At 34.0% G+C, this 22,207-nt stretch overlaps 1 protein-coding gene across 5 annotated transcripts in view; it reads right to left on the bottom strand.

Moving 5' to 3' along the window:
* CCDC178 (coiled-coil domain containing 178) overlaps window positions 1–22,207 on the bottom strand; it is a 515,586-nt gene that overhangs the window by 320,225 nt on the left and 173,154 nt on the right. For all 5 annotated transcript variants that reach the window (XR_010113908.1, XR_010113927.1, XM_063610669.1 and 2 more), the window contains exons 13-14: window positions 21,392–21,487; window positions 21,106–21,242 (exon numbers count right to left, since the gene is read on the bottom strand). Coding sequence is in view for 3 of the 5 variants with exons in the window: in XM_063610669.1 (XP_063466739.1) it covers window positions 21,106–21,242; window positions 21,392–21,487 (233 nt within the window). In the remaining 2 variants the exon portion in view is untranslated. The remainder of the gene's footprint in view (window positions 1–21,105; window positions 21,243–21,391; window positions 21,488–22,207) is intronic.

Here is a 22,207-nt window from a genome sequence, read left to right as displayed (position 1 = left end):
CCCCTAGTTGTCAGGCTCTTTCCAATTTCAGAAGCATAAGAGCATCAATAAGAAAGGCTTGGGGAATCGGGTGCTTGGCTTTTTGAACATTCAAAATCCCTTCTATACTCCTTTCCATTTCAATTTGTGACTTCCATAAAGGTGTTTTTACTAGAGAATATGTTCAATGGAAAAGCCTAAACAAAAACCAAAGCATATACAAGAGCAAAGTTTCTCAACTTCAATATTATTAACATTTGTGGTGGCACAATTCTTTTTGTAGGTGGGATGTCCTCTGCATTGTAAGATATTTTGCAGCATCTCCCACTAGATGCCAGCAGCACTGTCTCAGTTGTAGCAGCCAAAAATATCTCCAGCCACTGCCAAAAATCCCCTAAAGGTACAAAGTCATCCCTGTTGAGAACCACTTGAATAAAGCAATGGTTCTCAACACTAACTCCACATTATAATAACCTGCAAAGCATTTAATAAAACTTTTTGCTTCTAAAAATTCTGGATGGATTAGTAGGCTTATAATAATATACAATCAATCTGGGGTAAAGCTCCAGCGTCACTATTTTTAAGCACCCCATGTGATTCTAACATGCAACCAGAAAGCAAACTATAGATATATACAGATATATATAGAGCAGTATCTAAACCTTGTATATACACAAAAATCACAGGGAGAGCTTTGAAAGTCACAGATTTCCAGGCTTCACTCTCATAATGTGGTTCAGTAGATGCAGGAGGTCTGAGAATAGCTCCCAGGTTGATGACACTTGGTTGCAGACCACACTTCATTCAAGTAGCACTGCTCAAGAGGTTAGGGTGAATACACATGATTAGCTTTCACTTAACAGAACACAGAGAAGATTGAATTAGTGTGGCCAAATCAGCTGATGATGAGCTGCATTGATCCTTCTTTTTCACCTATTCCAAAATAGGATGAAAGAATGATGTAGAAATAAGAATAAACATACATTCAAGGCAAGCAGGAGACATAGCTAGGCTCACAAACAAGGTAGAATAGAAATGGGGTCGAAAATCAAAGCATAAGTAGAGGAGAAGAAGCATAAAACTAGCTGAAGGTGTTGCACCAGATGAGCGACCAGTGCAAGGTTCACTGACTCATGGCAGGGCTTTGCATGAGCTGTGCTTGATGTGAAAGGATCATTCACTTACTGAGGCTAAAGATACATAGAGAGCAAGGAGCAAAGGCATTGAGGAGAACAGATCCTGAGACCAATAACTCAACCATGCTGCCTATTGAATCAGTAATTGCAATAATGTTATCCCCAATATCACCTTTGTATGATCACTGGGAATCAGAAAACACGACCATAAATGGAAGAATTTAAAGATTGGTTAATTGGGACCAAGTAGGGTGAGGTGGAAGCAATGACATAATTTCAATTGGAAAGAGATAAACAAGAAGATATGTGTGTATGAGAGAAAGAGAGGGGTGTATGTGTATGTATGTGTGTTACGTGTGTGCGTGTGTGTGTGAGAGAGAGGGAGACAGAGAGACAGAGACAGAGAAAGAAAAGAGACCTGCTTATTTAGAATAGGAGGCCTCAAAAAAGACACCAAAACATATTAAGAAATATCTTGTTTCCAAAGACCTAGCAATCAGAGTGTGAACCCAAAGCACTTTAGGTGATACTGATTTTATAAAACATTCTGACAAAGAACTTAAAATAAGTATATTTAAAATGCTCAAAGATCTGAGTAAAGAAATCACTAATTTTGTAAAAGGAAAAGAAATTTTGACACACGGCAGAAATTAGACAAAAATAGATAGATGGGGAAGACAAATTTTAAGGAATAATGAAAAGAAATATGGACAGAAATAATTAAAATAGTTTTGAAATAGAACCAAAAAACTCCAAACTGAGAAGAGTCAAAGAGTTTTGGATTAATAGGTAGGAATGAAGTACTAAGGTATTTACTCAAATAGCACAAAAAATATGGGTGTGTGTGTGTGTGTGCAAGCACACACAACATATATGTGTGACACGTTTGTGTCTATACATAGTATATGTATACTTTTGAGTCTATGTGTACTTATGTTTGTGTACACATGCATATTTGTGTTTGTGTATACTTTTTGTGTTTACTGTGTACATATGTGTATATGTGTGTTAATCTTTGTATATGTATGTGTATATATGTTGTGCATGTTTACACATGTATTTGTTTTGTGGAAAACACAGTCCATGCATTAAATGGAGTGGGATGAACATATGGTGTGCGTTTGAGTATGTGTTAAGCGACATTCCATTTGATTTGCAGAAGGAACAATAATAAGATATGTTGTGTAAAGACTAGAGAAATTTTCTATACTCCCTATGAAGAAGATTAGTTTAAAAATGTGAGAACTTTCTAGACATGAGAAAAAAATAGGACCACAGACCAGATAACAAAATTAGTTGTGAGTACTGAACATTATACAAATAAAAAATCTATAGCTAAAGATATTATGATAAAACAGTAGAATATTAAAGATACTTACTAAGGACATACAAAGTGATGCAATAAATGCCAAAAGAAAATTATTATCTTCAAATCTAAGCAAAAATAAATGTGCTCCAGCCTGGGCGACAGAGCGAGACTCCGTCTCAAAAAAATAAATAAATAAATAAATAAATGTGAAGCTATAGTTCCATACATTGCCAAGTTATTATTCAAGATTGATGAGCTAAATTGACGTAGCTTAAGAAAATTTACCAGAAAGCCTTTTTTTTAAAAATTTTTGTTTTTTATACTTTAACTTCTAGGGTACATGTGCACAATATGCAGGTTTGTTACATATGTATACATGTGTCACGCTGGTGTGCTGCACTCATTAACTCATCATTTACATTAGGTATATCTCTTAATGCTATCCCTCCCCGCTCACCCACCCCATAACAGGCCCCGGTGTGTGATGTTCCCCTTCCTGTGTCAAGTGTTCTCATTGTTCAATTCCCACATATGAGGGAGAACATGCAGTGTTGGGTTTTTTGTCTTTGCAATAGTTTGCTGAGAATGATGGTTTCCAGTTCATCCATGTCCCTATAAAGGACATGAACTCATCATTTTTTATGGCTGCATAGTATTCCATGGTGTATATGTGCCATATTTTCTTAATCCAGTCTATCATTGATGGACATTTGGGTCGGTTCCAAGTCTTTGCTATTGTGAATAGTGTCGCAATAAACATACGTGTGCATGTGTCTTTATAGCAGCATGATTTATAATCCTTTGGGTATATACCCAGTAATGGGATGGCTGGGTCAAATGATATTTCTAGTTCTAGATCCTTGAGGAATCACCACACTGTCTTCCACAATGGTTGAACTAGTTTACAGTCCCACCAACAGTGTAAAAGTGTTCCTATTTCTCCACATCCTCTCCAGCATCTGTTGTTTCCTGACTTTTTAATGATTGCCATTCTAACTGGTGTGAGATGGTATCACATTGTGGTTTTGATTTGCATTTCTCTGATGGCCAGTGATGATGAACATTTTTTCATGTGTCTGTTGGCTGCACTTGTTGATGGGGTTATTTGTTTTTTTCTTGTAAATTTGTTTGAGTTCTTTGTAGATTCTGGATATTAGCCCTTTGTCAGATGAGTAGATTGCAAAAATTTTCTCCCATTCTGTAGGTTGCCTGTTCACTCTGATGGTAGTTTCTTTTGCTGTGCAGAAGCTCTTTAGTTTAATTAGATCTCAGTTGTCTATTTTGGCTTTTGTTGCCGTTGCTTTTGGTGTTTTAGACATGAAGTCCTTGCCCATGCCTATGTCCTGAATGGTATTGCCTAGGTTTTCTTCTAGGGTTTTTATAGTTTTAGGTCTAACATTTAAGTCATTAATCCATCTTGAATTAATTTTTGTATAAGCTGTAAGGAAGGGATCCAGTTTCAGCTTTCTACCTATGGCTAGCCAGTTTTCCTAGCACCATTTACTAAATAGGGAATCCTTTCCCCATTTCTTGTTTTTGTCAGGTTTGTCAAAGATCAGATGGTTGTAGATGTGTGGTATTATTTCTGAGGGCTCTGCTCTGTTTCATTGGTCTATATCTCTGTTTTGGTACCAGTACCATGCTGTTTTGGTTACTGTAGCCTTGTAGGATAGTTTGAAGTCAGGTAGTGTGATGCCTCCAGCTTTGTTCTTTTGGCTTAGGATTGACTTGGCAATGCGGGCTCCTTTTTGGTTCCATATGAACTTTAAAGTAGTTTTTTCCAATTCTGTGAAGAAAGTCATTGGTAGCTTGATGGGGATAGCATTGAATCTATAAATTACCTTGGGCAGTATAGCCATTTTCATGATATTGATTCTTCCTATCCATTAGCATGGAATGTTCTTCCATTTGTTTGTGTCCTCTTTTATTTCATTGAGCAGTGGTTTGTAGTTCTCCTTGAAGAGTCCTTCACATCCCTTGTAAGTTGGATTCCTAGGTATTTTATTCTCTTTGAAGCAATTGTGAATGGGAGTTCACTCATGATTTGGCTCTCTCTTTATTAAAATAACTATTAAAGAATCATTTTAGCCACTGGAAGTGAACAAAAAAGGATAAACAGGAAGATATAAAAACAAAAGTGAATGAGAAATGTCAGCAAATGTATGTATTGATTGTGAAAAATTGTTATTTAAAAGTGAAACTAAGGCACCAGATAACTATTTAAAAAATAGGACAAGTGTAAAGATGTTCAATAGTAATTTATTTTTTGTAAAAATATGTGTAATGCTCAGGAGGATAATAGAAAAACTTAATAATTCCAGATTGATTTAAAATGTCTATAATTATCTAAACATGTTTTAAAACTAGTGTCACTAATTAGGCTTATCACAATACACATGTCTAAAGTACACCTACTAATATCATCAGATTATGTTTAAAAAATAAGATCCATTGCTGCCCAAAAAATAAAGACTGGGGACTAAACCAAAAATTTGAAAATAAACATTAGTGCAGCAACAGTAGAATCACAAAATATAATTTAATGAGAAAATCATGAATAAGCAACAAGGTAAAAGTAGATAATAAAAGAAAACAATTCAACAAGAAATGAAATATTTGTTTACTTCAATGCCTCTGAGTAGTCTCAAAATATGTAATAAAAATGCAGAATTATAAGAAGCAATTCACAAATCAACTATCAGACTCCTATCGGAACATCATAGGACAGGAAATAGGATAGATAGATAGCAGGTGTATATAGCAAAACTATACCTGAAAAATTTCAGTACCAAAACCCAACAAGGATCATCAAATTGAAAAGTCTTACTTAGTGCTAAGCTGAAAAAATTACACACACACATAGCTACAAACAAAATTGTGAAATTTCAGAACTCTTAAATAAGAAGAGAAAATTCTAAAGTTCCCAGAGAGAAAAGACAAATTATTTACAAAGAAATTACATCCAAAATGTCATCAGATGTCCTACCAAGCAAAACTGAATAAGAAAACAAAAAAAACCCTTCAAATTAAGGAGAAAAATTGACATTGGATCCAGAATATGACACTGAGAAAAGGCTGGTTGAGTGGATTCAATAGAGAATTAACTGTGAGTTCACAGAAATAGACGTGTTTATTTTTTAAAGTTTTGCTACAAAAAAATAGAAAGACAGAGATGAGTTACAGGACTAAGGTTTATTTTGTGTTTTCATACTTTATAAAATGAGCAATATTATGCAAAGCTCATGTGCTGCTAAAGATGAATAATGATTCATGGGAAAAAGGAGACACTCGTATTGTGTACCAGTAAGCTGGTAAGAGATTGAGATAATTCTCATTCATTATATCTATACTCCCTATGAAGAGGATGATTAGTTTAAAATGAGGATAATATGGGTATTAGGAGTCAAGAGAGGGAGAAGATACAAAATAGTCATCAGAAAAGTGGAATTGTCTAGAAATTTCTTGGTCGTGCTGAATATCACTTGAGATTTATGGTCAAAGAATTTAAGTTCTACTCAGAAGTAAATTTATTGTGCTGCTAATAAGCTTAAACATGAGGGCCTCTAATTGGCCCCAGCCCCTTACAAAGTCCTTTGAGTGTCTCCCTAGCAGTGTTTTCACATGGTCATATGTTTTTATAAAGTTTGTAGAAACAAGATATTTTAATCAAAACTGATGAAGATCATTCTCTCTTTCTAATATAAGGTCTCCTCTGTCAAGTGGTATTCAAGTGACTGTGGGCATTTTGTATTCATAATATTGTTTTCTTTTATCTACTGCCCCCATATACTATAACCTCTAGGGCCCACCAAACCAAGATCCACCCTGTGAGGCTACTTAGCACACTTGTGTTTTATTTTAGCCACATTCAGCTGCTAGGAAAAGTTCAATGAAGAAAGCTGCTGGTTTAGTTAGGGATAGGGCTTTTCAAGTCATAAAAACACAGTCTTGAATGTTATTGAAATATGTGCTTATTTTCATCCAATGTAACTAGGTTCCGTAAGAAGGGAAAGAAGGACAATAAGGTGGGATATATAAATGTAGTAAGGATGATAGATTGGTCATCATAGTGTCAAATATTTGTTGGAGTGAGGGTGCTAGTAGAGTAAGTTAGAAAAAGAGGTGTTGGTTATGTGAGAGCGGATACTTAAAATTGAGACCAGGAAATAACTCAATTCTTGGAAATGACAAAAACAGATTAAAACTATAAGACATGGTGGTTGGTGTAGGATGGGAGAAAAGATCGTTGAAAATGAGAAAGCTAATGGATTGAAAGTGTAAGTTCTTGCATGGACGGTATCACCCAAATTCACATTTCAATGCCTCTGCAGAGGTAGAAAGTAGGAATAGAAAGTATAATTTATTTTTAGTATTTAACTCTTGGAAAAAAAAGTCTAAAATCGGCTAACATGTGGGTGAGTAGTTAATTTTAGATGATGTATATATCATTTTAATGCATTATTTGTATACTTTTTTAACATCTGAAAAAAATTAAAAACCAAAAGTCAAATCATTTAAAACATTGATTCAAAAGTTTGTTGTGCAATGCTGGAAAAAGAAGAATTTGACACTTTTGTGAAGCAACTCAAATTAATAGACTGGTAAGACATAGCTAAATGGGTATGAAAAACACAGTACCCTGTGGATTCATTCTAGGTATTCCAGGCTATTTAACAACTTCAGTAATACTCGAATTGCTATCTCTACAAATAAATCACCACACTGTTACTTCTTAAAAAACAAACTTCATAAAATATGCCAATATATCTCTATATTGTTCAATAGCTTCTTTGCTCATTTCCCTCAATTACCAACCCCATCTTTGGCTCACTGCAGTTACAATGGCATTGTCTTGCTTAAGATACAGTTGAACACTAGAAATAGATATTTAGAATATTTTACAGAGCTTGAAGGTAAGAAAATGACTATATAGAAATTCATACCACACAGTTAATTTCAAGCACACTAAATCTAAGTTAATCAATTTCAAATCATTTTAAACAAGCTCATTTTCCTTGACTTAGGTTTTTGAACCCTGCCTATCATGTGAATAAGCAATCAAGTAAAATTGTTTGCTCAAGTCAAATGTCCCAAATGTAAAGGGTCTATTTCTAATGGATGCTCATTGGTTTGAAAGACAAAATTATCAAATTATAAACGGCTTCTGCAAGGTAAACAATCATATAATCATCGTTGTCACTAAAAGGTCTAGTAAATATTTATATGTATAGGATAACTGTACAAAGTCTGTTAACAAATACGACATCTGTGTTTTAATGCTGGCATTCTGAAGGTAAACTATATATGAACAGTATGTCATATATTGCAGTAATTATGTAATTTATTTAAATAGTGTAAAAGTCTGGAAATGACATCAAATGTTGAGATAGTTTTCTAGTGGAATCTTAGTGTACATAACAGTTCCAATTTGAGGACGTTTCATGGGAATATTCAGTAGACTTATGAAATCAGTAATTTGCTTTTTAACCATTAAATTATGTTTGGATTTACGGAAAAAGAGAAACTGGGACTAAGGGGAAGGTGATTCAGATAAATGGTAGAGTTAAAAAAGATAACAAATACAGGAGACAGTAAGAAGAACAGAGCTTTCTGAGATAAACAATGGATATAGTCAAATGTAGAGATGGAGAATTAAACTATAAGCTTTCGATTTTTCTGAAGTAGGTTTTGTGTCCAAAATCTTCTGTAACATGTCAGAAATAAGAATCAAGACTTACCTAACGAAAGAGAAGAGGCTGTGTTGCTAAGTGGAAAGAACATAAATGTTGGAGTTAAGTAGACCTTTATTCAAATCCTGATTGCTCCTTATGTAATTGGGGAGGATGGTTTCATACTCAATTTCCTTATCTGTAAGATTAATTTATTAATACCTATCATCAAAGTTGTAATCAAGATTAAATAAATTGAGGGTAATATATACATACTGCTTACCTGCACTGAGTAACACAAATGATTCAATAAACAGTTTTTGTTAATTAAAATAGTATATAAGGACTGCATGACTCTTTATAGTGTTCTCTGCTTTAGTGAGATGACACACAATGAGAGGGAAAAAATATAAGAAAATAATCATTAGTCTTGCTTTGGAACAGAAAGAGACACAAGTGGATGTGACATCAGAATATATAGCACAGAGAATAGGAAGACAGAGATACTGAAGCAAAGGAAGAACTAAGAATAAACTTTTATATTTAGCTATCATTCATTCATTATGTCATTTATTCAACACCTATTGAGAAACGCACACACACACACACACACACACACACACACATACACGCAGATACATACAATGAAGGCAAGTAAGCAGCTCAGGCCAGACAGTAAGCAACAAATAAGCAAACCGGCAGTAACTGTATATAGTGTGGAAAGTGCTAAAAGGGAAGTATGGAACCAAGGAAAGTTAGTTAAATGGATACTTATTGAGCATTGATTATATGTCAACAGCTGTGCTAGGTGACTGAGGCATGAAGATGAATGGAAAGAAGTTTATACACTCATGAAGGAAAAAGGAAACAAAAAACAGATTCAGTGCAATAATAAGCACAAAAATGGAAGAGGCACTTTACACTGTTTTGGTTTGTAGACAAGGGAAGGTAAGTTACCAGTAAGACAAGGTTCTGGGAATAGTTCATGTCTGAGCTATTGTATGAAGGGTCAATTAATCAGATTTAAAAACATGCCGAAGAAGAAGAGGAAGAGAAGGAAGAGGAGGAGCAGGTGGAAGGAGGAGGAAGAAAAAGTAAATTCCTATCAGAAGAATATTGGAGACCAAACTGAAGCTGAAAACAATATGAGTTCAGATGCATAAGTATTTTAATAGGCTAGAATATAAGGATTGCTAGGGTTTGGAGATAGTTTGTTTGTCACTGTTAAAACCCATGTCAACATTTGATCCCCAATGTGACAGTGTTATGGGGTGGGGCCTAGCAGGAAGAGTTTCAATCATGACAGCAAATCTCTCATGAATGGCTTGGTGCTGTTGTTGCTATAGTGAGCTCTTGCTTTGGTGAGATTGGATTAGTTTTTATGGGAATTAATTAGTTCCCATGAGAGTGGGTTGTTATAAAACCAGGATGCCTCTCAAGTTTTGTGTCTTTTTACCTGTTCGCTTCCCCTTTGACCTTCTCCAGCATGTTCTGATGCAGCACGAAAGCCCTAGCCAGGATGGGGTCATGCCTTTGAACTTCCAAGCCTGCAGAATCATGAACTCGATAAAACTCTTGTCTTTATAAATTACCCAGCTTCAGGTATTCTGTTATAGTAACACAAAATAGACTAAGATCATGGAAGGAATAATAAGAGATGAGTTTGAAGTTGGGCAGGTGACAGTTTACAGTGTCCAATCTATCAGTCTGGAAGTATGGACTTTATCCAATAGCTGGTAGGGAGCCTATGAAATGTTTATAAGCTGCTGAAAGAAAATAGTGTTCCCATCATGAGACAACAAGGGCCTGGTTTATTTTATTCGTAATTGAAATAGAGAAAAAGAAAAGTACCCATTGGAGAGATATTTAAAGAAGTTGGTAAGATGCTGGAGTGAGCCAGGAGAGAGGGATATAGAAGGATGCCCAAAATAGGTAACTTGGTGGATAACAGTGCAGGATGTAAGTTAGGGAAGAGAGTAGATACTCCAAATGATACTGTTGGTAGAGCTAGAGAATGTTGAGTGAGATTAAAGAGTCAAAAAATGTACAGTACCTGTTAAAATAAGGGGACCAGGCAAAATTTCTGGGACAGGAGATGGAGCAAGGGTATAAATGGGCTGAGATTAGTACCCTAAACTAATCAGGGACAGCAGAGATATATCAGCTGTTCTAGGATTCCTGAAAGGAACAGCTTCACAGAGTTAAAGGAAGAACCGGAAGAATCAAGAGAATGGCATCCTGAATCTCAAAAAGGGATAGCATCAAAGAGGGCATAGAGACAAATGCTTGGGTAACATGTAGAAAGAAAGAGAGAAAAAAAAACCGGCCTACCACAAGACTGAAAAATGACCTCATGGATTCAGGAAGAAAGGTCTTTTTTTGCACTTAAGTAAGACAAATTTTGGTAGCATGGGATTTAAGAAGCTGGACTGCTTTATGTCAATAAATGATTAATAGTGAAGGAAATATTTCTAATAATCTAGCAAATATTGCTATGTGTAATTTTTAATAAGAGTAAAAGGGAACTATTGAGTGATTTGCTAAAAGGACAAATAGGATGAAAGCAAACCTTTCATTTTATATTGGAAGAAGATTAATGATGTCTATAGGCTAAAAAGATAAGAAAGGAAAAAAGATAGTGAATAAAGATGTCAAAAATGGAAGTGATATGACTAAAACTATGTCTTGAACAGGGCAGAAGAGGTTGAGACCAACAGCACAGATGGACACCTTGGTCTTGAACAAAAAGTATTATTTATCCCTTGGAATCTAAAGAGGAAGGATGCAGATGCTCTCCCTATAGAATATATTTATTTGACAAAAGCATGCCATGCCTTTAATTTCTCCTTCCAATTTGAGTAAACTATGGTTTAAATAAATTAAAGTTTTATTTCTGAGTTTATGTTGTGTGGGATTTATGCTGCTGTTTGAAGCTGAAAATCTATGTTCTAAAAATTATAGATCATCTGCCATTATCTTTTTGAATACTGCTTTCCCCATTCTTTCCTTTATTTCTCATTCTATCTTCCACAACTTAAATATTTCTTCCAGATTTTCTTTCTTTTTCTCTCTGTGCTGTATTCTGGGTTCTATTTTTAGGTACACTAATGAACTTCCCCCAGCTCTTTCTACTATTCAATTAATAGAATCTTCAGTAGAAATGAATCCAGTTTTAATTTTTACAAGTTTTGGCGGATTCTTTTTCAACTGCCTGCACTTTTTGGATAGTGTTCTATTAGTTTGTTTTGTTCCCGTTAACTATTTAAAACTTAGACAGAATAAATCTCATAATTGTACAATCTGAATTCTATTTAATTCTTTATTTGAAGTTTTTGCTGATAAAATAAGAATGTTATCATTGTTTCTGATAACTCCAATTCATGCTGGAATTTTCCTTATGTGCTTTATAATTTTGTAAGTTCATTTTTAAAAGCCTTACTTTTTGTGTGAGAATCTTGTGTGGCCTCAGTCTAGGGTTGATTCCTCCAGAGACTATTTGAGCAGAGCAGGATAACTTTTCTATGATAATTTCTTCGTTAGGGCCTTCTAAAAACACTTCGATGGTGTAAATTAAAACATCAAACCATTGTGAAAAGAGGCCAGACTGGGAATGTTCTCACTTGCTTTTCTTTCACCCAGGTCCCAGACGTAGACAGATACTTTCTTGCTTCAGCCTTTGCTCATGGGTAGATTTTTTTTCTGTTCACTTAAGTGCCCTTACTTTATCCAGCTCCTTCACTTGCACAATCCATGGTCCATGACCTATAATTTGAAGCCACTAAAATTTAATTCCCTTGTTTACCAAGTTCAACAAGGCTATTCTTCCACCCATATTTTCAGGGCAGCCAAATATCAGCTGGGAATTCAGCCTGCAGTTGTTCAATTACTTTCAATGCATTGACCCCTGAGGATTTCCTTTACTTGCCTGTAAGCCCAGCTCTTCATTTAAAAGATGTGAGCCCTGTGTATGCCCCATTTATAAGTGTTCTGTAGCAAAAAATTTTTCATGTTCTCCATTGTCCATATTGCACAAAATGTAAATTCTCATTACTTCTCTGCCTACACTCTCTTTTTAGACATCTTAAACTGTCCCGTTGTTTAATTTTATGACTCCAAATTTGTCTTTGGGATCCTCCTCATCACTGGGCTGTAAACCAATGTATCTAATTGTTACTTCTCATTACCATTTCAAGAGCTCATAAGAATTTGAAATTTAATATGGCCTAAGGAGACATATCTTCTCTCCTCAAATCCTCTTCATACCCTCTATAAGCTCTTGTTATTTCAGAAAATAGCCTGACCAGTTTTTCCTTCATGTCTTATATCCCACCTACCAAAAGATCGAGTTAGCATCCCTTCCAAAATATATCTGAATGTCCTACCATTTATACTGCAAAAGCCTTTATCTATATGTCTTAATGATTATAATTGTTTTGAATTACCAAAAAAAGCCTTCCGTCTTAAATGCACCAAAGTCCATCCATCACTAAGCAGCTCAAGTGATCTCTCTAAAACGTAAGATTATGAAAATGCCTTAATCATACGCCTCTATCATTAGCACACTTACAAGCTTTTAGTATATGAGCCCTGTCTGCCTTACCAACATTTGTCTCTGTGAATTACCCCTCTCATACAATTTTCTAGCAACACCGGCCTCCATTGTCTTTTCAGAGCACAAAGAATTTTTATCTGTCTCAAAGCTTCCTCTTATATTTGGAATTCTCTTCCTCAGACCTGCTTGACTGACATGTCTTCATTCAGGTCTCAATTCCAATATTAGTTTCTCAGAGAGGTGACACTGAATATCCTTGCTAAAGCAGAATCCTCAACCCTGCCCTGGCCTGTCACTCTCTACCACATTACTCAATTTTATTGTCCTCACAAGAGTGCCAATGACTACATTTTTAATTATATATTCATTAGTCAACATGTTATTATTTTCCTATACAACAATGTAAATTTAAACATTGTCATGAGCACCTCAAACGGTGTCAGACACAAAGCAGGTGCTCAGGACACACAAACACACTCACACACCTGCTTTTTAAGTCTGTTTTCTTTAAATATAAATACATTTAGTCCTAAGTATAAACTTATAATATTAGTTTATTAATCATAGTTATAAAGTTATTAAATTGCTGTTTGAAAATATTTTAAATGAAGTACAAATAAAGATATATGAAGCTATTTCTCAGATAAAGTGCTAAAAGGTAAAAATTATTAATCTCTATATTATTTTATGTATTTTATACAATGTAACAAGTTACACATAGTATACTACAAATGAATATTTTCTACTGAAAATATTGTATAGCACATAATGTACATCAACAATGTTTCAGACACTAGGTTAGTCCTTGAGGATCCAAAAATGGGGGAAATGATGACATAGGCCCTAGGTGCAAGCAGTTACAAGGTGGTGGGTTTGTAACTGTAAAAAAAAGCTGTGCATTTTATCTTTCTAATTTTATATGTAAAGGCATCACAAGGCCATATTACTTCAAAGAGAAAAAAATTAACAAATGTAATATCTTCATAGAAAGCAGGGTAAAGGAAATCACAGAATTAAGTTTTTTTGCTTGTTTGGTTTTTAATCCCAGGTAATCATAGTCACTAATAGCTAAAATGAGCTGCAGTGCAGAAACTCCTGCTAGCTTCTTTCTTGAATTTCTTACTGTACTTATTAGACTACTGTATTAGTCTGTTTTCACACTGCTATAAAGAACTACCTGAGACTGGGTAATATATGAAGAAATGAGGCTTAATGGACTCACAGTTCTTCAGGCTTAACAGGAAGCATGACTAGGAGGCCTCTGGAAAATTACAATCATAGCGGAAGTCAAAGGGGAGGCAAGCACATATTAGCATGGCTGAACAGGAAAGACAGAGAGTGAAGGAGGAAATGCTACACACTTTCAAAGAATCAGATCTCCTGGGAATTCACTCACTATCATGAGAACAGCAAGGGGAAGTCTTCCCCCATGATTTAATCACCCCCCACCAGTCCCTCTCCCAACATGTGGGGATTCAAGATGAGATTTGGGTGGGGACTTACAGCCAAACCATATCAGCTACTGAAAAACATAACTTCCATAATAATTATATATTTTCTTGGGGGCTCATTGGAGGCAGGAAATTTTCCACATATATAGTAACTTTAGAACCTACCATAATGTCTGCCTACAATATGAATTCAATAAATGATTAATAAGTGATTGAACGCATTTTAGCTGGGCTGAATTAATTTATGTAATTTAATATTTGTTTTAAAAGTAACATTTTATTGAAGTAGAACTTTTATACAGGAGTACAAATCAGAGTATAGTTCAATCAATTTTTAATGTGAATATACCAGTACCACCCTCATTCAGAAAAAAAAATGCATACATATATATATATATTACACATGGCCAGCAGAATCCCAGGAGTGTGCTCTCTCAGTCACTACCACCCAATAGGAACTGCTATCCTGACTCCTATGACCATTTTGCCTGCTTCTGAACAAGATCATATAGTATATACAGCCATTTTGTCTACTTTTACTCAATATTATGTTTCTAAGATTCATTCATGTTGTTGTGCGTAGCTGAAATCTGTTTATTCTCACTGCTAGAGAGTATTCCTTTGTATGACTATGTTGTATCTTACCTATTTATTCTACTCTTTCATGATTACTATACATTTGTTTATCCTCTTTTGTGAAGTGACTGTTCAGTTCTGCAGATTTTTGTTTATTAGCTTTTTCTATAATTTTTAATTATTTTTATTTTATATTTATCATTATATTATATATTTATTTTATTATTTACTAATTTTTCTTCGCCAATTTTTTTGGTTTATCAATTTATCTTCTCAGATATAGCTGTAACAAATATATTTTATCAGTGTGTGTTTACCTTTTCTCTCTCTTAATGGAATGTTTATCAGTTTTTTTCTCTATGATGGTATTTATTTTCATGTTTAAGAAAACTTCACCTAACTCATATTTATTGATATTTTTCTTTGTTTTCTTAGAATTTTGTATTGTTCAAACTTTCACATTTACAACTATGTTCCAAAAAAATAGACTATTGTTTGTTAGATAGGTAGAGGTAAGACTTTTTTATTTTTTTCATAAGGCTATTAGGCCATTTATTCTTTGCTGCACTACAGTGGCACACTTGTCACAAGTCTGGTGAATGTATACGTATAGATCTGATTCCGGACTTCCTACTCATTTTCCACTGGTCTATCTTTTTACCCTAGCACCAGTAACGAGTCATTTTACATATTGAGCTCTATTGTTAATTTTGAAAAATGATATTATAATTTCTGAAGCTTAGTTCTAAAACATTGTTAAATATTTCTCCTTCTTTAATTTTCCATATACATTTTAATATCAAGTTGTTTTTTTTTTTTTTTTTTGAGACACAGTCTCGCTCTGTCACCCAGGCTGGAGTGCAGTGGCACGAGCTCAGCTCACTGCAAGCTTTGCCTCCTGGGTTCACGCCATTCTCCTGCCTCAGCCTCCCAAGTAGCTGGGACTACAGGCACCCGCCACCACGCCCAGCTAATTTTTTGTATTTTTAGTAGAGACAGGGTTTCACCGTGTTAGCCAGGATGGTCTCGATCTCCTGATCTCGTGATCCGCCCGCCTTGGCCTCCCAAAGTGCTGGGATTACAGGCTCAAGTGAGCCACTGCACCCAGCCTGCATGAGTGAGTGTTCCAGTTCATGGCCAAGGTATGCCCCCCTCTACTGATTTACATCTTCTTTAATTTGCTTCAACAATATTATGAGTCTTCTGGGTAGTATTATCACACACCTTCTTGCTAGATTCATTTCATGGATTTGATGTTTCAAAATTATATTGTAAGAGATATCTTTTAAATTTTATTTCTAACTGATTGCTGTTGCTGTCTACTGATATTTCTGTTTTCTAGCTATCTCAACCTTGAACAATACCACAGAGTTTAATGGTTATATAATCTTTCTCACATTTAAATATTCCATAGGGCTATTTGTCCCCATAAATAGTCATTTTAAAATTACCTTGATTAGTTATTTTATTAAATTATAAAATGAGATTACATTAGGAGTTGAGTTACAACTGCAATAAGACTTTCAATGTATTTGGTTAGAACTTGACATTTTCTCATAACTGGGTCACATTCAAATTTTTGACATATCCCTCTATTCATTTTTAAGTATATTTTAATCACATTTGGTACTCTCTTCATAGAAACTTCCTACTTTCTATGTATATCTTCTTAGCTGCATTTTGGGTATAATTTTCTAATGAATGAGGTTTTCTCTTATATTTTCTAAGTAGATATTCACGATTTTATGAAAAAACAAACTATGGGTTAGTAAATGGGGTCTATAAAGGCCATTAACTATAGTTATTGATTCTGCCCTATCAGATATTGGGGAAATTTTACATTATACTGATATATGGCCAAGTGTTATAATTTTTCCATGAAAGTTCTATCTATAAAAATTCAAATTTTTAAGAAACAGATGAAGGAAAAAACGTGAAAATGTTTGCCTGACAATTTAAAGTACTTCCGCATTTTACATCTAACATCTATCTCTATGACCATCTTTCCACAATTTCAGACTCACAAATCAAAATGATTTCCAGATGCTTACACTTGTATTGTGCCATACACAATCCCAATCAAACATAGCAACATTTACCCTCCAACCTTCCTTTTTTTCATCTACACATTTTTCATTTAATGTCTGGTACCATCATCAAACTAGTTTTTCAAACCTTAACTCATCCGAATACCACTAAAATGACATATTTAAAAGGAAAGTCTGATCATATGGCTTCTTTAGTGGACATCTATAGTCCTCAACTGAGTCCAAAAGTCTTAAATGACTCATTATCTGGCATGATGGTTCCTTAGCCTCAATGTTTTCTCCTGATGGCCTGCCACATAAAAACACGTACTGCATGCAAACACACACATACACACCCAGACACAAGCACACAGGTCAGATCACGCACTTTCTCTAAGCTTCAGCCACACCAAAAGTGTCGCTCTGTGAACCCACCACCATCTTATCTGTGCCCCAAAATATTAATAATAGCAATTTTAACATTAGATCTATTTGTAATTGTTATTATTCGACTGATTTATCGAGCATATTTGAACATTTACTAAATGTCAGTTAAGTCAGATTAAACTGCAAAAAATGAGAGGAGGTTAATATTCTGAACCTGAATATAGAAAGTCAGATTTTAAACTTCAGCTGTGGGACTTTAGGAAAGCCACTTTGCCCCTTAGAACTTTGAGTTCCTCACTTCTTCCTTGGAAACACACAAGAATTATTTAGAAAAAGTAGAATTCAATAGAGGATGTACAAATATTCAACCTCCCTAGTAATCAAATAAATGGAGTTCAAAACACTATTAAGAAGATAGTTTTCATTTATCATCTTGAGAGAGATTTGTTACAGCTATAACACTCAAGTTAGCACAGGTGTGTGAGAGGACAGGCTCATGTACTGCATAGCCTCATGAATGGGATCGTCTTTCTGGAAAGTACTTTTAGAGATGAAGTGGGAGTTTTAAAAGTATTAGACTGAATCAAATTCTATGAAACTATTTTAAATTTTAAAAAGCCAATATGCTGATAAAGATTTCTAAACAAAATAATCCACTGCCATAATATTTACAACAAATAGTTAAAAATGAGAGCCATCTAAATAACAGCAATTTGTACATAAATCATAGTTCATCCATATAATAAACTTTTATACAGCTATTTAAATGATGTATTTAACAGTTGTTTAATATTGTGAAAAATCTATTATGCTGGGAATAAGATCAAAACTCATAATTAGTTATTTAGTAAGAAGGAAAAAATTCAGTAATATATTAATAGCTATATTTCTATGAATTGAAACAATGTTAGAGTCTCAGTCTCCTTTTGTACGTTCTGTATTTTCCAAATTTCTTACAACAAACGTGTTACAGACAGAGTGCTAAATAGAGAAGATGTTACTACTCTTAAGGCACTGGAACTTTTGGTTAAATGGAGTTTTGTCAAATACGGCGTAGGAAACAAAATCACAGTCTAGAGCATATCCAAGGACACAAGTTGAAAAATAGAAACTTTTTCATAAACATAAGATAGCAATGATTAACTCAACTTTGTCCTAGGACTCAAAAGCAAATAGTGTTCAGAAGCAAGTGGACTACACATGGTTAAAAAAAAAAAAATAGCCAAGAATACAAGTGAAAAAGGCACTGAAGCATGAGCTAGTGAATAAGAAGTAGAAGCAAATTACAAAGAGTACAGACATTTAAATTATTAGGTGCAGATTATAACTATTCACACTGTTTAAGAGATAAAAGATAAGCTTTAAATATCTGTGTCAAACAAAAAATCATAAAACGACCTAGCAGATTTGGATGAAAAGCAAATAAAACTTTAGGAAATGAAAAATTACATTTGCATGCATTTGTAATGTAATATATACTTGCTGCATACACATAGACTTGCCAGTTTATATGTGCAAATAATTGAAATAGACAAAATTACTTGCATATATACATAAATGTGATAGATATATACAGTTACTAGTTAGAAACAAGAATATAAGAACTATTTTGATATATGAATTGGTAATTATCTGTTTGTCCTATGTTTTAATCTTCTCTTCTTTAGGAACGTGACTTAGATAACATGGTAGACCTGACTCTGGCCTGCAAATCTCTTAATCTCTCTTTCACTTTATTTTACCGATTGTTTATTAATTCTCTGTTCAGCACCATGTAATTCGCTGTTAAAAATTATCCATTTAATTTTTAATTCCTGGTAAAAATTGGGGGGAAATTAAATGATTAAATAATTAAGTAACATCTCAAGGTGCTTTCTGGGTAAGCAAGATATACACCATGGAAATCCTTCCCCATAAATAGAGCTGAATTCCCACTGCTTGTGATAGATGTACTTGTGTTCCCAATAATTCACTATGGCTATGCTTGAGAGAATTAGACTTGTCATCCCACTGACATCAGACTCGGCCATGTGACTTGCTTTGTTCAAAGGAATGTGAGTGGTATTAACATGTATCACCCTCCTGTGGAAGCTACAAGAGCCATTGAGTGATCTCACTAATGTACTTTTCCCTCTATTACCAGCTAAATTACTATGTGAGTGAGAAATCAACCTTTTTATTTTGAGTCACTAAGATTTGGGGGTTGTGTGTTACTGCAGAATAATCTAATAAGTGCCTGCTTTCACACACTCTCCCTTTCCTCCAGATGAGTGTCCTTATTAGATCACCCACTCTTCAGATGTTTGTTTGCTTTTGCTCCTCTGGTTCTTTTTCTTTATAAAATAAAATGATAAAATGTAGTAATATTAGCAACAACAGTTTCAAGTTATTCTTTAAAAACCAACATCCTTAAAAAAGTATGTTTCACATACAAGAAAGTTTTACAAATTGTTCCATTTCATCATTTCCAAAAGTAAAATAATTCTAAGAAATTTTATCAAACTTCCAATACAATAATCAAGTATCATGGTCACTTTTTCCTGATAGCATAGTATGTGTCAGACTCTGTGCTATATGATGAGGATTCAATAGCGAAGGAGAAGTAGTCATGGTCTGACCTCATGGATCTTCCCATTTTTGAGGAAGACAGAAATGAATCAAATATTCATACACAAAAATTTATGAATATGAGAAGAGATGTGAAAAAGAGAGGCATGTGTATCACATGTACATGTGACAGAGGAATTGAATTTCACAGGATAGTCAGCTGTAATCTTAAGGATAAGTGGCAATTAGGTAGAAGGAAGTGGTAAAAACATTCTAGGAAAAGAAAGTAGCATAAAAATACCATGTATGGGCTGGAAAAAGAGTGACAAGTGGGAGAAACTGAAGTAATACTACTGTATTTGAACCAAGTAATAAGGGTGGACTGGGAAGAATATGAGACTGTAGAAGCAGATGTGCCTATTCAAGGGACCTTGCAGGATATGTGGTGGGGGGCCTTTTGTCCTTTTACCCCTGTTAAAATTCATGCAGATATAGAGGGGAACTGATCATACTTATGTTAAGATAAACAAGAACATGCCTATCAAAATGTAGATAATGGATTCGAAAGTGATTGCAGGTAGACCAGTTCTGCCAGGCACTGTGAGTTCATGCCAGATATGATGATAGCTTGTACTAGATTGTTGGTGGAGCAATGAAGAGAATAAACTGAAAATACATTTAGTATGTGCAATAGTTCTTGTTTATCCATTAAATATGAGAGTTGAAATAGAGGAATCAAGAAAACTCATAGGTTTCCAAACCAAGAATACTAGTATAGTAGTTGCAGGAAAAATTGAGGGTGGACTAAAGGAGATCATGAGCTTGATAAGACATACGTAAGATCCTCCATATCTGCAAGTTTTGATTCCTGCAGGCTTAGTTACCTGTGGTCAACTGTAGTCTGAAAAGATTAAATGGCAAATTCCAGACATAGACAATTCATAAGTTTTAAATTGTAGGCTGTTCTAAGTAGCATGATGAAATCTCATGCTCTCTTGCCCCAGATGTGAATAATCCCTTTGTCCAGCATATCCATGCTATGTATGCTACCTGTCTTTTAGTCACTTAGTAGCCAGCTCAGTTATCAGATTGAAAAATTGTAGTATATATAGGGTTTGGTACAAACTGTGGTTTCAGGCATTCGCTATGGGTCTTGGAGCACATCTCCCATGGTTAAGGGGGGGGCTACTGTATTTTAAGTTTAAAGTATTTTTGAGTATAAGAGGATATGTCAAAAAGAGGTGAGATAAGGCTGTGTAAAGCTTCTTATAAGATAACTTTTTACAATTATTTTAACTTTTCAAAGGGGACCCAGACTGAATAAAGGCAATATTTTGAATATAACTTAAATTTTAAGCTACTGATAAACAAAAACACCACCATATCACTCCAGGGACACAAACTGGAGAGGTTTATTGTATTTAACATATTGGATTATGGTATATAAGAAAAAAATGTATTTGCAAATTTACCTTTCATTGATTTTTTCTGTTATTTTGTTAATATCAATCCCAAGTTTTTTATTGTCTTCCGTCAGTTTTGTAGATGCCAAAGAAATAGCTGAACAATCTTTTGCAACATCAGAAAGCTCAATATCCCATGTTTTTTTCTTTAAGAAAAGAATAAAAGAATCATTCATACATGTCTAATTATCAAAAGGCAAAACGTAAAATAATGAAATCACTTTTAGACATATGAGTTAATATTTGGAAATAGGGAATGGTGTTCTAAGTGGAAAGTAGGAAAAAATCAACTTACTGCAGCATAAAAATTATTAACTGCTTCCAGATACTGATTTTCATGACTTTTTTGCTTCGAGGTTAGTTGGTCATAAACTCTTCTCAAATCTTCCAGCTAAGAAAGAAGATATAAAGAATAAAGTGAATTGTATAGCTTTTCATCCTTCCATAAAGTAAAAAATAAATTAATCATGATAAAGTAGAATTTGTTTCAGTTACATAAAAATTGAAAAACAATAGAAAATTCGGAATCATAATTCATCACATCAACAAGTTAAAGGATAAAATAAATATGCTAACACTTTGCAAAATAGTCATTTAATAAATTCACTCACTATCTAGTTTTCATATCTTGAAAATCTAGTACAAGAAAAAAATTATTCAAATATAACATAAAGAAACAATAGCAAATACAAAATACATTATAAAATATTGAATGTATCCTCATTAGACTCAAGAATAAGACCATATTAACTTTTATCACATTATTAATCATGCTTTAGGAAAGACTAGGTAAACACAATTACATAATAAAATCAAATATTACTATTATAATATTGAAAATGAATAGGTAATATAGCTTCAACTTTAGATAACATGATTAAATACCTAGAAAAATAGAAGAATTCTATTCTATTTAAAACGACAATAAACAATTTTGGTAAAATGGCTGGATATAAGGATTAGGAAATGAATAGCTTTTATCTATAAGAGTAATAATCTGTTTTTAAAATATAGAAGAAATAATTTTAAAGTTTTCTCAAAAATATAAATAATTTGGGAAAAAATGTGACAAAAAAGAGGACCTATATAAAGTAAACAAAAACTCTTATTA

Source organism: Symphalangus syndactylus, chromosome 1, assembly GCF_028878055.3.
Source record: "Symphalangus syndactylus isolate Jambi chromosome 1, NHGRI_mSymSyn1-v2.1_pri, whole genome shotgun sequence".
Taxonomy (NCBI): Eukaryota; Metazoa; Chordata; class Mammalia; order Primates; family Hylobatidae; genus Symphalangus; species Symphalangus syndactylus.
This window is presented reverse-complemented; position numbering and strand designations above follow the sequence as displayed.